This window comes from Rhinopithecus bieti, unplaced genomic scaffold (genome assembly GCF_001698545.2).
Source record: "Rhinopithecus bieti isolate Rb0 unplaced genomic scaffold, ASM169854v2 scaffold_47952, whole genome shotgun sequence".
NCBI classification, from domain to species: Eukaryota; Metazoa; Chordata; class Mammalia; order Primates; family Cercopithecidae; genus Rhinopithecus; species Rhinopithecus bieti.
Window position 1 is genome coordinate 2,832,336 of NW_016820098.1, and position 12,039 is coordinate 2,844,374.

General features: G+C 39.1%; 1 protein-coding gene across 1 annotated transcript in view; it reads left to right on the forward strand.

Annotated features, from left to right (window-relative positions):
* SNX31 (sorting nexin 31) overlaps positions 1–12,039 on the forward strand; it is a 72,884-nt gene that overhangs the window by 56,923 nt on the left and 3,922 nt on the right. Inside the window, exons 11-13 of the mRNA XM_017859447.1 lie at positions 137–250; positions 4,891–4,968; positions 11,187–11,243. Of these exons, the coding sequence (XP_017714936.1) occupies positions 137–250; positions 4,891–4,968; positions 11,187–11,243 (249 nt within the window). The remainder of the gene's footprint in view (positions 1–136; positions 251–4,890; positions 4,969–11,186; positions 11,244–12,039) is intronic.

Consider the following 12,039-nt stretch of genomic DNA (forward strand, 5'->3'; position numbering starts at 1 on the left):
TTGGCCAGGCTGGTCTCGAACTCCTGACCTCAGGCAATCTGCCTGCCTCAGCTGGGATTACAGGTGTTAGCCACCACATCTGACCAATTAATGGGCATTTAAATTTACATTGAATATAAAATATTTTCCTTTGTAGGGAACTCTGCTGGATGTGGATGGGCCCCAGAGAACTCTCAACCAGAAGTTAGAGCTCAGATTTCGATACAGTGAGGATAGTTGCTGGCAGTGGTTTGTTATTTACACCAAACAGGTGAGTTCTCAGGGCAGACCTTGAACACCCTCTGTGCTGAAATGCTGTCTTGCTTGCTGGGATGGACGAAGCACATGACCCTAACCCAACTAGAGCAGGACACTAGAGTATTCTATGTACTCTCGTTTTGGACTGTAATACCTTTTATTTTGTTTTAGGTTTTGTTTTATTTTACTAGTCACCATGGCCTTTGTGTCAGTTAGAAATGAGTTTAGTTACCAAGTAATAGAAGATTCAACCAACAGTGGCTTAGAGCAGGAGTCCATAGACTTTTTCTTAAAGGACCAGATAGTAAATATTTTAGGATTTGAGATCCATACAGTCTCTGTTGCAACTGCTCAACTCTGTTAAAAGCAGCCATAGACAGTATATAAACAAGTGGGTCTGGTTATGTTCCAATAAAACTTTATTTATAGAAACAGATGGTGATCTGGCCTTGTTTGCCAACTCCTGACTTAGGCAATATAGATTTTTATGATCTCAGTTAATAAGAATACTGAAGGGAGATGATATTATTCTCTTGACCTTTTCCAAGCAGATAAAAAGCCACTGGTTGAGTAGCCCTTATCCCAAATGCTTAGGACAGAATTGTTTCCAATTGCAGATTTTTTTTATCTTGAAATATTTGCATATACATTCATGTAGTACATAACTTTTTGGTCAGTGACAGTGTGTATATATGGCAGTGGTCCCATAAGATTATAATATGGTATTTTTACTGTACCTTTTTTATGTTTTTTTTTTAAATGTTTCACCTTTTTCCTGCAGTACCTTTTCAATGTTTAGGTGATACACATACTTATCACCGTGTTACAATTGCCTCAGTATTTATTCAGTACAGTAGCATACTGCACAGGTTTATAGCCTAGGAGTGGGAGGCTCTATCATCTAGCTTAGGTATATAGCAGGCTCTACCATCTAGGTTTATGTAACTACACTCTATGTTGTTTGTCATTGTGCATTGAACATACCCCCCTCATCATTAAGTGATATATAACTGTATATAATGAGATATCTTGAGGATGAGACCCAAGTCTAAACATGATTCAATTATATTTCATATACACCTTAAACACATAGCCTGAAGGTAATTTTATATGATATTTTAAATAAATTTGTGCATGGAACAAAGTTTGTGGACATTGAACCATCAGAAAGCAAAGGCGTCACTACCTCAGCCACCCATGTGGACCATCTGTGGTTGTTGTTGGGCATCACCATCATTCCTGACTCTGAATTTATATGCTACTGATAAGCAATCCATTTCTTATACTTATTCACATGTGAATAATCGACAGTAGAAAATATGACATACCATTAATACAGTGAAAAATTATGTGTTCAGGGTAGCTAATCAGCACAATAGCAACCTGTGTCAGCTGTGAAACCTGTGAAACAACAGTAACAGAATCTGTGCTGTACACATGGATTTTGACTGTTACTAGTCACAGGAAGTCAGGTGTGGAATTTCCCACTTGTGGCATCATGTAAGTGGCTCAAAAAGTTTCACATTTTGGACTTTTGGATTAGGGATGCTCAACCCGTATCTCTCCTATCTGGAAAGCAAAAGTTTTACCCCAGAAACTTCCAGTAGACTTCCTATTATGTTTCAATGGCCAGAACTGGATCCTATGACCACTCTTAGCTGCAAGGGAGTCTGGGAACCAAGCGTCTAGCAAAGAGAAACAGGCTTTATGATTGGCTTAGAGTAAGCATGAACCATTGCCAGGGGCTGAGCACATTATTGTCCCAAACAAAATCAGGATCTCTTAGGAAAGAAGGGGCAATGGCTGTTGGGTAGCCAACTATCCATGTCTACCATAGGCTTTTAACTAAAACTGGAGTAGAAATGCTAAAAAAGAGAACATCTAAACACCAAATCCAATTGAAAAGTCCTTTTTACTAAATTAAGCCATTTCAAATTGGAACCAAAATTGTAGATATTATGAAATGGAATCAAAATAGTGAAGTACTCTTTGCATCAATGTCATATTCAACTTGAGTCTCTGGTGATCAGGCTACGTTCCATGGAATGTTCTGGTTCAGAAACCAAGGCCCCTTTCGACTCTTTACTTCTAGTATAGTTGAGTCATTATATCAAAGTCCTTTGAAAACATGAAGTACTAAACCGAAATTCTAGGTTAAAGAAGTGGGTCCTTAGGTTCACCTTAAATATGAAACATCTTTAGGGAAATGGTAGACCGGATTGCTGAGGCAAGATTGTCAGTCACTTGGAGAGACACAGAGAGATTTGGGTAGTGAAACTACCTCCCAACCTCAGAATGCTAAGTGCGGTTAAATTTTACTATGATTTTTAAATCTGGTCAGTAGCAAATGAGTTTAAACCACCATAAAGAGGTGCAATAAACATTCTTTCAAAGGATTCCTACTAAGGTCTTATTTCCCCTGGAGTGTGAATTTTATTGATGTACACCCAAGGGCTACTTTTTAAGAAGTTATAATTTTTATGGATATATAATAGTTACACATACTCAAGGGCTAGTTTTGCAAAATTGGAGATGTGACTTGTGTGCTTTGCAAATACAAATGAGGGCTTGGGCCCAAATCTTTTTGAGACCTTTTAAATGAAATCTGAATCCTTGGCCAGAAGCGGTGGTTCATCCTGTAATCCCAGCACTTTGGGAGGCCAAGGCAGGCAGATCACTTGAGATCGGGAGCTCGAGACCAGCCTGGTCAATATGGTGAAACACCATCTCTACTAAAAGAACAAAAATTATCCTGGCATGGTGGCAGGCACCTGTAATCCCAGCTACTCGGGAGGTTAAGGCAGGAGAATCCCATGAACCTGGGAGGCGAAGGTTGCAGTGAGCCAAGATTACACCACTGTGCTCCAGCCTGGGTGACAGAGCAAGACTGAGTCTCAAAAAAAAAAAAACCACAACAACTCAATCCTATTACTTTGTCTTTTTAAAATTTTTTATTCATTTTCAATCTTTTCATATTTAACAAACCTGACAGTTTATAGCTGAGTCCTGGCCTACATACTTGTGTACATTGTATAGGAATATGGAATTGGTCTGCATCTTATTGGACACTGTTAAACGTCCTACCTATGTGCATTTGCTCAGGGTTTTGTTGTTTATTTTATTATCTGGTTTTGCATAGGTTACATATATGAACATATAAACAGGGCTAGTTCTTAGCAAAACTAGGAAGTCAAAATGTTTGCACAAATGCCACATCTGTTAATTCTTTTAAAAATTGATGTCAGTCCTTTTTTCTCCTTCCCTCTTTTCCCCTTTTAAATAAAATTAATTCCTATCATGCTCTACACCCCTGCAAGACATTGAGAACTGTATGTAGCCCCTTTTCCCTCTAATTCTGCTTTCCGTGTTGTCCCCTCCAAGAACTTTCTACTTGGCTACCACCCCAGACTGTGCTTTCTCTCACTGTCTCCTCCCTTCTCCTTTCCATCCTCCCCTCCAACACAGTAACCAACCCTGAACACAACACTGCGCTAAGGTCTTAGAGCCTCAACGTTCATTGGCAGTTTTCCCAAACCTTAGTAGGGCCAAAGGAGAAAACAGCAAGCCAAGAATCAAGAGCAGGACAAGAGAGAAAAAGGATTAGTGGGAAAGGAGCAAATGGGAAAATCATAGGGAACCTTCAGTTTTGCTCATAGTAGTGCAAAGCCTGGAATAAGGAAGCCCAGCTTTTGTGTAGCAAGATGTGCAACTGTGAGTGTCTTGGCACCATTGATGATTAAGCCATGAAGGATAGTGGAGGTGACCGTCAGTCTAGAACATGAGTGATTAAAGATACTAGAAAAATAAGAAAGTGGGCCGGATGCAGTGGCTCACCCCTGTAATCCCAGCACTTTGGGAGGCCGAGGCGGGTGGATCACTTGAGGTCAGGAGTTCGAGACCAGCCTGGCCAACATGGTGAAACCCTGTCTCTACTAAAAATACAAAAAAATTAGCTGGGTGTGGTGGCGGGCTGAGGTGGGAGAATCGCTTGAACCCAGGAGTCGGGGGCTGCCGTGAGCCAAGATCGCAGCCACAGCACTCCAGCCTGGGTGACAGAGCAAGACTCTGTCTCAGAAAAAAAAAAAAAAAGAAAGAAAGAAAGAAAAGAAAAGGAGAAAGTGAAGTGAAGAAAAACAGCTAACCTTTTTTTTCAGTTTAGTAAAAGCAGTAAGTTGCTAATATATTCTTTCAAACAAACCAGTTACTATTTATGCTCAGTAGAGGTCTCTCAATAATTATGTATACAATGTCTAGAATTAAATATAGGATTGACCATCATCAGTTCATCTCATTATAATAATAATAATTCATTTTTATTGTTTGTTGCTCAAAAAACACGATCTGCTTACAAAATAATAGAAAACATGGGATGCAAGGGGGTGAGTTTTAAGAGGAAAATATTAATAGTCAGATCCTGGACATTTTCATTTCTTTAAAAAATTTGCTGTAAATATATCCACATAATTGAGAAAATTTATAGTTACTTCCTAATTGGATCTTAAGAAAACTTCTGGAAGTTAACGAAGAAATCTAAGTTCTTGAATGTGTGTTATTGGAGGGCAGAGCTCAAAATCTGCCTTGTGGTGTGAGGAGGGAAGGAAGAGAGTGAAGATTTCTTCAGTTACAAGAGTTCTTTATTCCTGCATTTCTTAGGCTTTTTTGCTGAGTAGCTGCTTGAAAAAGATGATCTCAGAAAAGATGGTAAAGCTAGCTGCTAAGAATCCAGAAATGGTGAGTGCTCTTATCTGTGTATATTTTTCACTTTACATTCCCACCATCAGCCAACAGTTGGAGACCAATCTACACTCATGAGCTCTCCGGGCCAGCAGGTCTGGTCCTAAAGGGAGGACTCCAAACCATAGAAGTAAGCTCTTCTTCCCACTGGTAGCTCAGTGCTCAGGATGGCAGGGCAGAAGGAAGCCTGTCTTTAGAATTAAAGTCATTTTTCCAATGAGAAGTCATCTTTGGGTTACTGAGAATTCTAACCCTCGACTTTGTATTGTTTTATTTCAGCCTTCTCTGACATGGAGGCTTTCAGATTTATTACAGAAGCTACATCTTCAATTCAGGGTCTTGAGGGGGTCTTTAACACGATGGGGATGATCTTATTATAAATTTGTCTCTAGAAAGAATCCATAGCTTCTTGATAATTCCATTGTGCCAAATGAAAATGCCTTTAACAGTTGAGAGGAGTAAAATAAACTCTCAAGGCTATTTTTTTTCCTCAATATAAAATTAAACTTTATTGTTCTAGTGTACATTTATTTATTAATGGCCTAGTAACTCATCAAAAAGGTTGGTGAGAAGGCTGTGAAAAAATTAGATTTTAAACTGTTTTAATTGCCTGGTCATCGTCATGATACAAGTATGTCCCAAACAAGACAGTACAATTTAAGAACTTAATATATTTTTGTTGTGGCTGTATGTTTACATTATTCTTCAGTGCATTTGCTTGACCAAAATTTTAATGATGTCTTCATAAACAGAGCACAAGTTTTATCTTTGAAACATTACCTAAAGCTAACTAAGCTAACAATACATTTCTTTTTTCCCTCATTTCTTCTTACTAGGATAAAACTAGCACTATTTAATCTGCTTCTGGGGACCATCTGCCTTATTTATGGGGCTCATTTGATTACAGTTCTCTCCCCTGCTTCAGATTCTTTAAGATGATCAAAATCTTGAACTCAGAACCTGCCCTGAAAAATACAGACCTCTGTGTCCTAGTCCATACAAGCCTTCTACAAGTGCTATGTGTCAGTTTTGACTTGGTGTGTTTCCCTGGAAAACAAGGGAATGTCACCATGGTACATTTATATGGTTTCCTTGAGCCACAGAATGACTTTAATTGACTGTACTTGTGAGGGCGCCCAGCACTCAGGAAGAGTTCAAACACCGAACTGTCTGTTCTCTCTACCTTCCAGGTTCCATTCTACCCAGAGCTTTGTAGATAAAATTTGAGATTAAAATGCAGACTATCCTTACAAAATCCTCTTGGAAACCCAATTTTCAAAATGAAACGTTTGAACTTTTCATTCCAAGAGCCAAAATAAGTAAAAAAAAATAAAGAGTTTCCGGAAATAAAACGTGTTAAATATTTAGATAAAGCAATACAAGGGTGCTGACTAATGTGCTGATTTTGCTAACCTCAGAGATGAATTACGGATTTCAACTCATGTGCAAACTTAAGGAATATAGTGTGGTTGTTTTTCTTGAAAACTTTAAATGGATTACTACTTTCTCCATTTTACTGAGTTAACTCTAGCTACTCATTGTACAAGTATTTCCTGAATCAAGTAGTTTACACTTTATTCATCCACATTTGAGAGCACTTCTCCCTTTTAATGAGGCTACTTCAGTTAATTACTTTTCTCTTTCTTCTTTTTCATACATACAATAACCTCAGCCTAAGAGGGTCCATCCTGCCTGAGAGGTTGGATTTTATTATACTACTATTTTAAAAAGAGTTTCCTTGATTCTTTTATTGCTTTCATTTACTACTCTCTAGTACCTTTTGAATTGTTCAATCAACAAGAGGCAGTGAATTTATTTTCCTTGGAAAAGGTACGTTCAGTTCTAGACGAAAGATAAATAATTACAAAACACAACTATTTTCTTAGAAAAAAGCTGGAAAGTCAAGTAAAGATCAATGTTAACTAAAGATGTCACCCACCCTCTTAGACTAAATTTAAATGAAAACATTGGAGAAGTTTCCCAGCCAGGCGCGGTGGCTCACGCCTGTAGTCCCAGCACTTTGGGAAGCACACACACATACATATACAATTTTTTTAAAGACAGGGCCTCGCTCTGTCACCCAGGCTGGAGTGCAGTGGTGCAATCATGGCTCACTGCAGCCTCAACTTCCCAGACTGAGGTGATTCTATTACTTCGGCCTCCCAAGTAGCTGGGACCACTGGCATGTGCCACCACACCCAGCTAATTTTTTATTTTTATTTTTATTTTTTTGTAGAGATAAGGTCTCCCTATGTTTCCCAGGCTGGTCTTGAGCTCCTGAGCTCATCCCACCTCGGCTTCCCAAAGTGCTGAGATTACAGACAAGAGCCACTGTACCTGGCCCTTAAAGGCAATATTAACCATAAACCAGAAGAAAAAAAAAAAGTGTAACATTCTTCTTACAGCTATGCTCCTGTACAAAAGCTTGAATCAATTTCCTTAATATTTGCTCCTCTTAATTAGAGCAGAATTATAAAGGAGTTCTTTATTTAAAAATAACGTATATTAGTTAGACTTAGGTTTTGCTGCATATAATAGAAAATAGAAGACAAAACAAGTGTCTTAGACACAATAAAAGTTTGTTTCTCTCTCATCTAAAAGAAGTTCAGAGGTAGGCAGTCTAGGGCTGGATGGTGGCTCCATAATATCAACACAAACCTTTCTGTTGTGCCATCTTCTGTGTGTGGCCTTCACCTCATGCCCAAAATGGCTGCCAGAACATTCATCATTACATCCACATTCTAGGCAGCAAGTATGAGGAAAATATGAAGCAGGGCTTACTTCTTCTCTTTAAGGAGGAGTTTCAGAAGTCTCACACAGAATGTCCCCTGCGACCATTGGCCAGAAGATAGTCACATCACAGGCCCACGCCTAGCTGCAAGGGAGTCTGGTAAACGTAGTCTTTTAGCAGGGTGTGTTGTCTGTCAAATAAAACTGGGTGTAATTACTAAGGAAGAAGGGCAGAATGGATAATGGAGTAAACTACCAACAATCTCTGCCGTTTAGAGAATTCCAAAAGACACCAAGAAATGAAAGTCAATGTATTTTATGCAATAGATGTGTTCCTAAGGAATTTCTGAAAGTGCATTATTATTGTTTTACATATTGAACCATAATCTGGATATATGTGATGTACATCAGGAGTATGCTGGTGAATAATTTTCTGACTTAAAAAGACTTTTTTTTTTTTTTGACAGGCTCTGTCTCCAGGCTGGAGTGCAGTGGTGCAATCTCAGCTCACTGCAACCTCGGCCTCCCACGTTAAAGCCATCCTCCCCACCTCAGTCTCCTAAGTAGCTGGTACTATAGGCACACACCACCATGCCTGGCTAATTTTGTATTTTTGGTAGAGACAGGGGTCTCACTATGTTGCCCAAGCTGGTCTCAAACTCCTGAGCTTGAACTCAGCCTGTCTTGGCCTCCTGAAGTGCTGGGATTACAGGTATAAGCCACCATGCCTGGCAAGAAACAATTTATATTTCTAATAATCTATAACTAGTTTGTATATTTTTCCCTTTGATTTTCTTAAAAGTAGATCTGATCTCAAAATTAGTTTCCCTCAAAAATGGCAAAGAACAAGACGGCTTTCTGATTTCTGATTACCTTTCATCTCTCACGCCATCCTCGACTACCATCACCAGATGTATTTTTCCCTCCATTCTTCTTTCCTTTTAGGCAAGGTGAAACTATTGAAAAGGCAACTGGCAATTTAAAAAATGTTTCTATTATATGGTGTGGAGGGGAAACACCAAGGGCAGTGGCCTCTGATATCTGAGGAATGTTAGCCTTTTGAAGAGCTAGTCCAATATAGAAAATGGAAAAACTGAGTATGGCAGTCAGGATAATGGTATGAGCATAGCAGGAGGACACAGTTTTAGAGAGTCAGGGGGAGTGATTATGTTATTAACAGAAACTATTCTATTGGTGAAAAAGAAAGTGTAGGAATACTGCATTATGAAAAAAGATTTGCTTGTTTCCCCAGCTTTAGTTCCCCCTAGTATATAAAGTATTGAAGGTCTTATTGCAACAAGTCAAGGAAGCTGATTATATCAGGAATTGCTTAACATTTGTAGTGGTTCTATTTTATTTACTTTGACATAGGGGTCAGGAGGGGAAGGAGACTAGGAGAGAGAAAATCTGAGAATTTTCCTCCAAGTTCTGTATTTCATGGCTGCAAGACTCTTGACAGACTCTAAGGTAACATTGCAAAATAATAATAATAGTAGCAAAACACATAAGACATCAGAGTGTTAATTTCTCATTTACCAAGACTTAATAACTGGTTTTTAAAAAAATATTGAGGCTGGGCACGGTGGCTCGCACCTGTAATCCCACCACTTTGGGAGGCTGAGGCAGGTGGATAACTTGAGGTCAGGAGTTTGAGACCAGCCTGGCCAACATGATGAAACCGCATCTCTACCCAAAACACAAAAATTAGATGGGCATGGTGGTGCATACCTGTAGTCCCAGCTACTTGGGAAGCTGAGGCAAGAGAATCGTTTGAATCCAGGAGGTGGAGGTTGCAGTGAGCCAAGATTGTGCCACTGCATTCTAGCCTGGGCAACACAGCGAGACTCTGTCTCAAAATAAAACAAAATAATTGAAATAGGCTTGAATATGTGAACATTTCCATTAAGAATACTAACCTAAAGGAAGTCTTATGCACACCTCCTTAAAGCAATTGATTTTACAACAAAGTTAACCATAGTTAAAAGGTAATGTGTTTTTGCAGTGTCATGTTATTTAGCCCACTTATTTTGAAATGTCTCAGTCTACATTCTCATGAGAAGTAAGCAATAATAAACAATTAATTCACTCTTTCATTCTGTCATTTATGAATGCCTGTGTGTACTGTATGATGGCTAAACCTGAGGATCCAGGGTCAAAGAGCTACTATGTTGGAGGAGAAAGGCAATTGGTACAGAGATGTTGACAATTGTAGAGTAAATAAATACTGTGCCCTGTTTGAGTTACATACCTAATGCACAGTTGTTTAATAGCAGTTCTTTTCTTTCCCATTAAGAAGAATCTGAGTACTGTTTCCCCAAAAAACCTGGCTAGGTGGTGTTTACTAGGTGTGCCAGGCACTCTGCCTTTCCAGATTCACTCCCACTCTGCTCTGTGCCCTGGGAGACTGTGTACTGCAACCTTACCCTCAGTGGGATAACTCAAGCTTGTCCAACTCACAGCCTGTGGGCTGCATGCAGCCCAGGACAGGTCTGAATGTGGTCTAATGCAAATTCATAAACTTTCTTAAAACACTGAGTTTTTTTTGCGATTTTTAAAAAGCTCATTAGCTATGTTACGTGGGGACCAAGACAATTCTCTTCTTCCAGCGTGGTCCAGGAAAGCCAAAAGATTGGACGTCACTGGATAACTCATTGGGAAACCCAGCAGGAGATTGGAGGCTGGGAGAAAAGTGACAGTGGGGTGTTTATTTCTCCACGTTGGAACCTGCTGGGTCTCTGTGGTTGGAATGTCCCTCTACTGAGGGCTACAGCTCCCGTCAGGCAATCTCTCCTCCTTATAGCCACAGCTACTCTCTGGTTCCAGCCACAGCTGCTCCCTCGCCCCTTCAGGCCTAGAGGTGGTAAGAATCCTCTGGAAATCCCCCTCATTGCTAGCCCCTGGGGGTCCCCAGTATCCCTTCATGGATTCAATGTAATCCTGCCCACACCTCCATTAAATAGTTAAACGGTTCCTTCCTAAAATACTCCTCAATTACCCCAAGACTGCACCATCTGTTTCCTGCTGGTATATTGAGTTTACCTTATGTACATGAAGTATATTCAAATGTCTTGAACTTCGCTTTGATTCTTCGTTTGATTAATGGTGCCTTTTGATTAACCAAAGCCCCGCTGGGCTTTGAGTCAGCATATGGATTGCAACCCCAAGAATTATTTCAGGATTTAGAAGGACATTTCATTTTGTGTGATGTTCTTTTAAAAGCTTTCTTCAATCACAAAATCCATAGGCAACCACTAATGTGAAACATTAAGTTTTACCTAACTTTTGGGGACTCTTATTTCTATAACATTTAGACCCTGACAAATGAAAGAGGAATGCACAGATGACAAGCAGGTGTACCTGCTGACTGGTAGCCTTTGGGACCATTAAGAGGATTATCATGGAAGGGAAAATGTGCTAGTTAAATAGATTGTTTGTGTGCTTGCTTCTCTGGGCTGAGCTGACTGACATTTTACTAATCTATTTAGCAGATTGAAGTTCCGGAACAAAGCAAAAGTAAAAAATACCACATTCAACGAAGCCAAGTCTGTGAGTAAAATTATGTAACTGATATATTATAATTTTGATAAATCTGATCTTTTTTCCTCTTTAACCAGTCATCCCACTTTCAATAATAAGTCAGAATTCTGTTTCTCAGAAGCTCCTCTTTGTAGATTGGGCCAATTGGAAGGCCATCACAGAAATATAGTATTTTTATTGTAGCACCCCATAGCACTACCAAGAATTTTTACATAGAAAATTTCCAAGAGAAACACAAAATTTCTTTGGTGATTTTTTTTTGTACACCCCATGCATTTTTTTGGAGGCAACTCTCTTTCTAGTTTGTATATGTTATATATCTAGTATATTTTGGTCTCATAGGTTTTCTGCAGTATACTCTGTATAAAGCAACTTTTAAGTTTATAAAATACTTTTTTGACCATTTAGGTCTGCTGTGCAGATAATAAAAGAAAAAAATCAAAATCAATGGCATTTTTGAGCACTCATTATTGCCAGGCAGTATTCTAAGCACTTTTATGTGAATTAACACATTCCTCACAGCCCTGTAAATAAGTTGAGGAAATTAGGGCACAGAGAGCTTATGTGACCTGCCAAAGGTTGCACAGCAGTCAATGATGGAAGGAAGCAGGCAGTCTGACCCTGGAACTGTGCCCTTAACTAACTGTGCCCTTACTAACTCTTCCTTTCTAAGTCCAAATCCTAGTGTAGATGAATGAAAGAAAAGTGAAAAGTGACTTCTAAGTAGCATTTGAATGGGATTTCTTTTTTTTTTTTATTTTTTTATTTTTTTATTTTTTATTTTATTTTTTTTTGAGACGG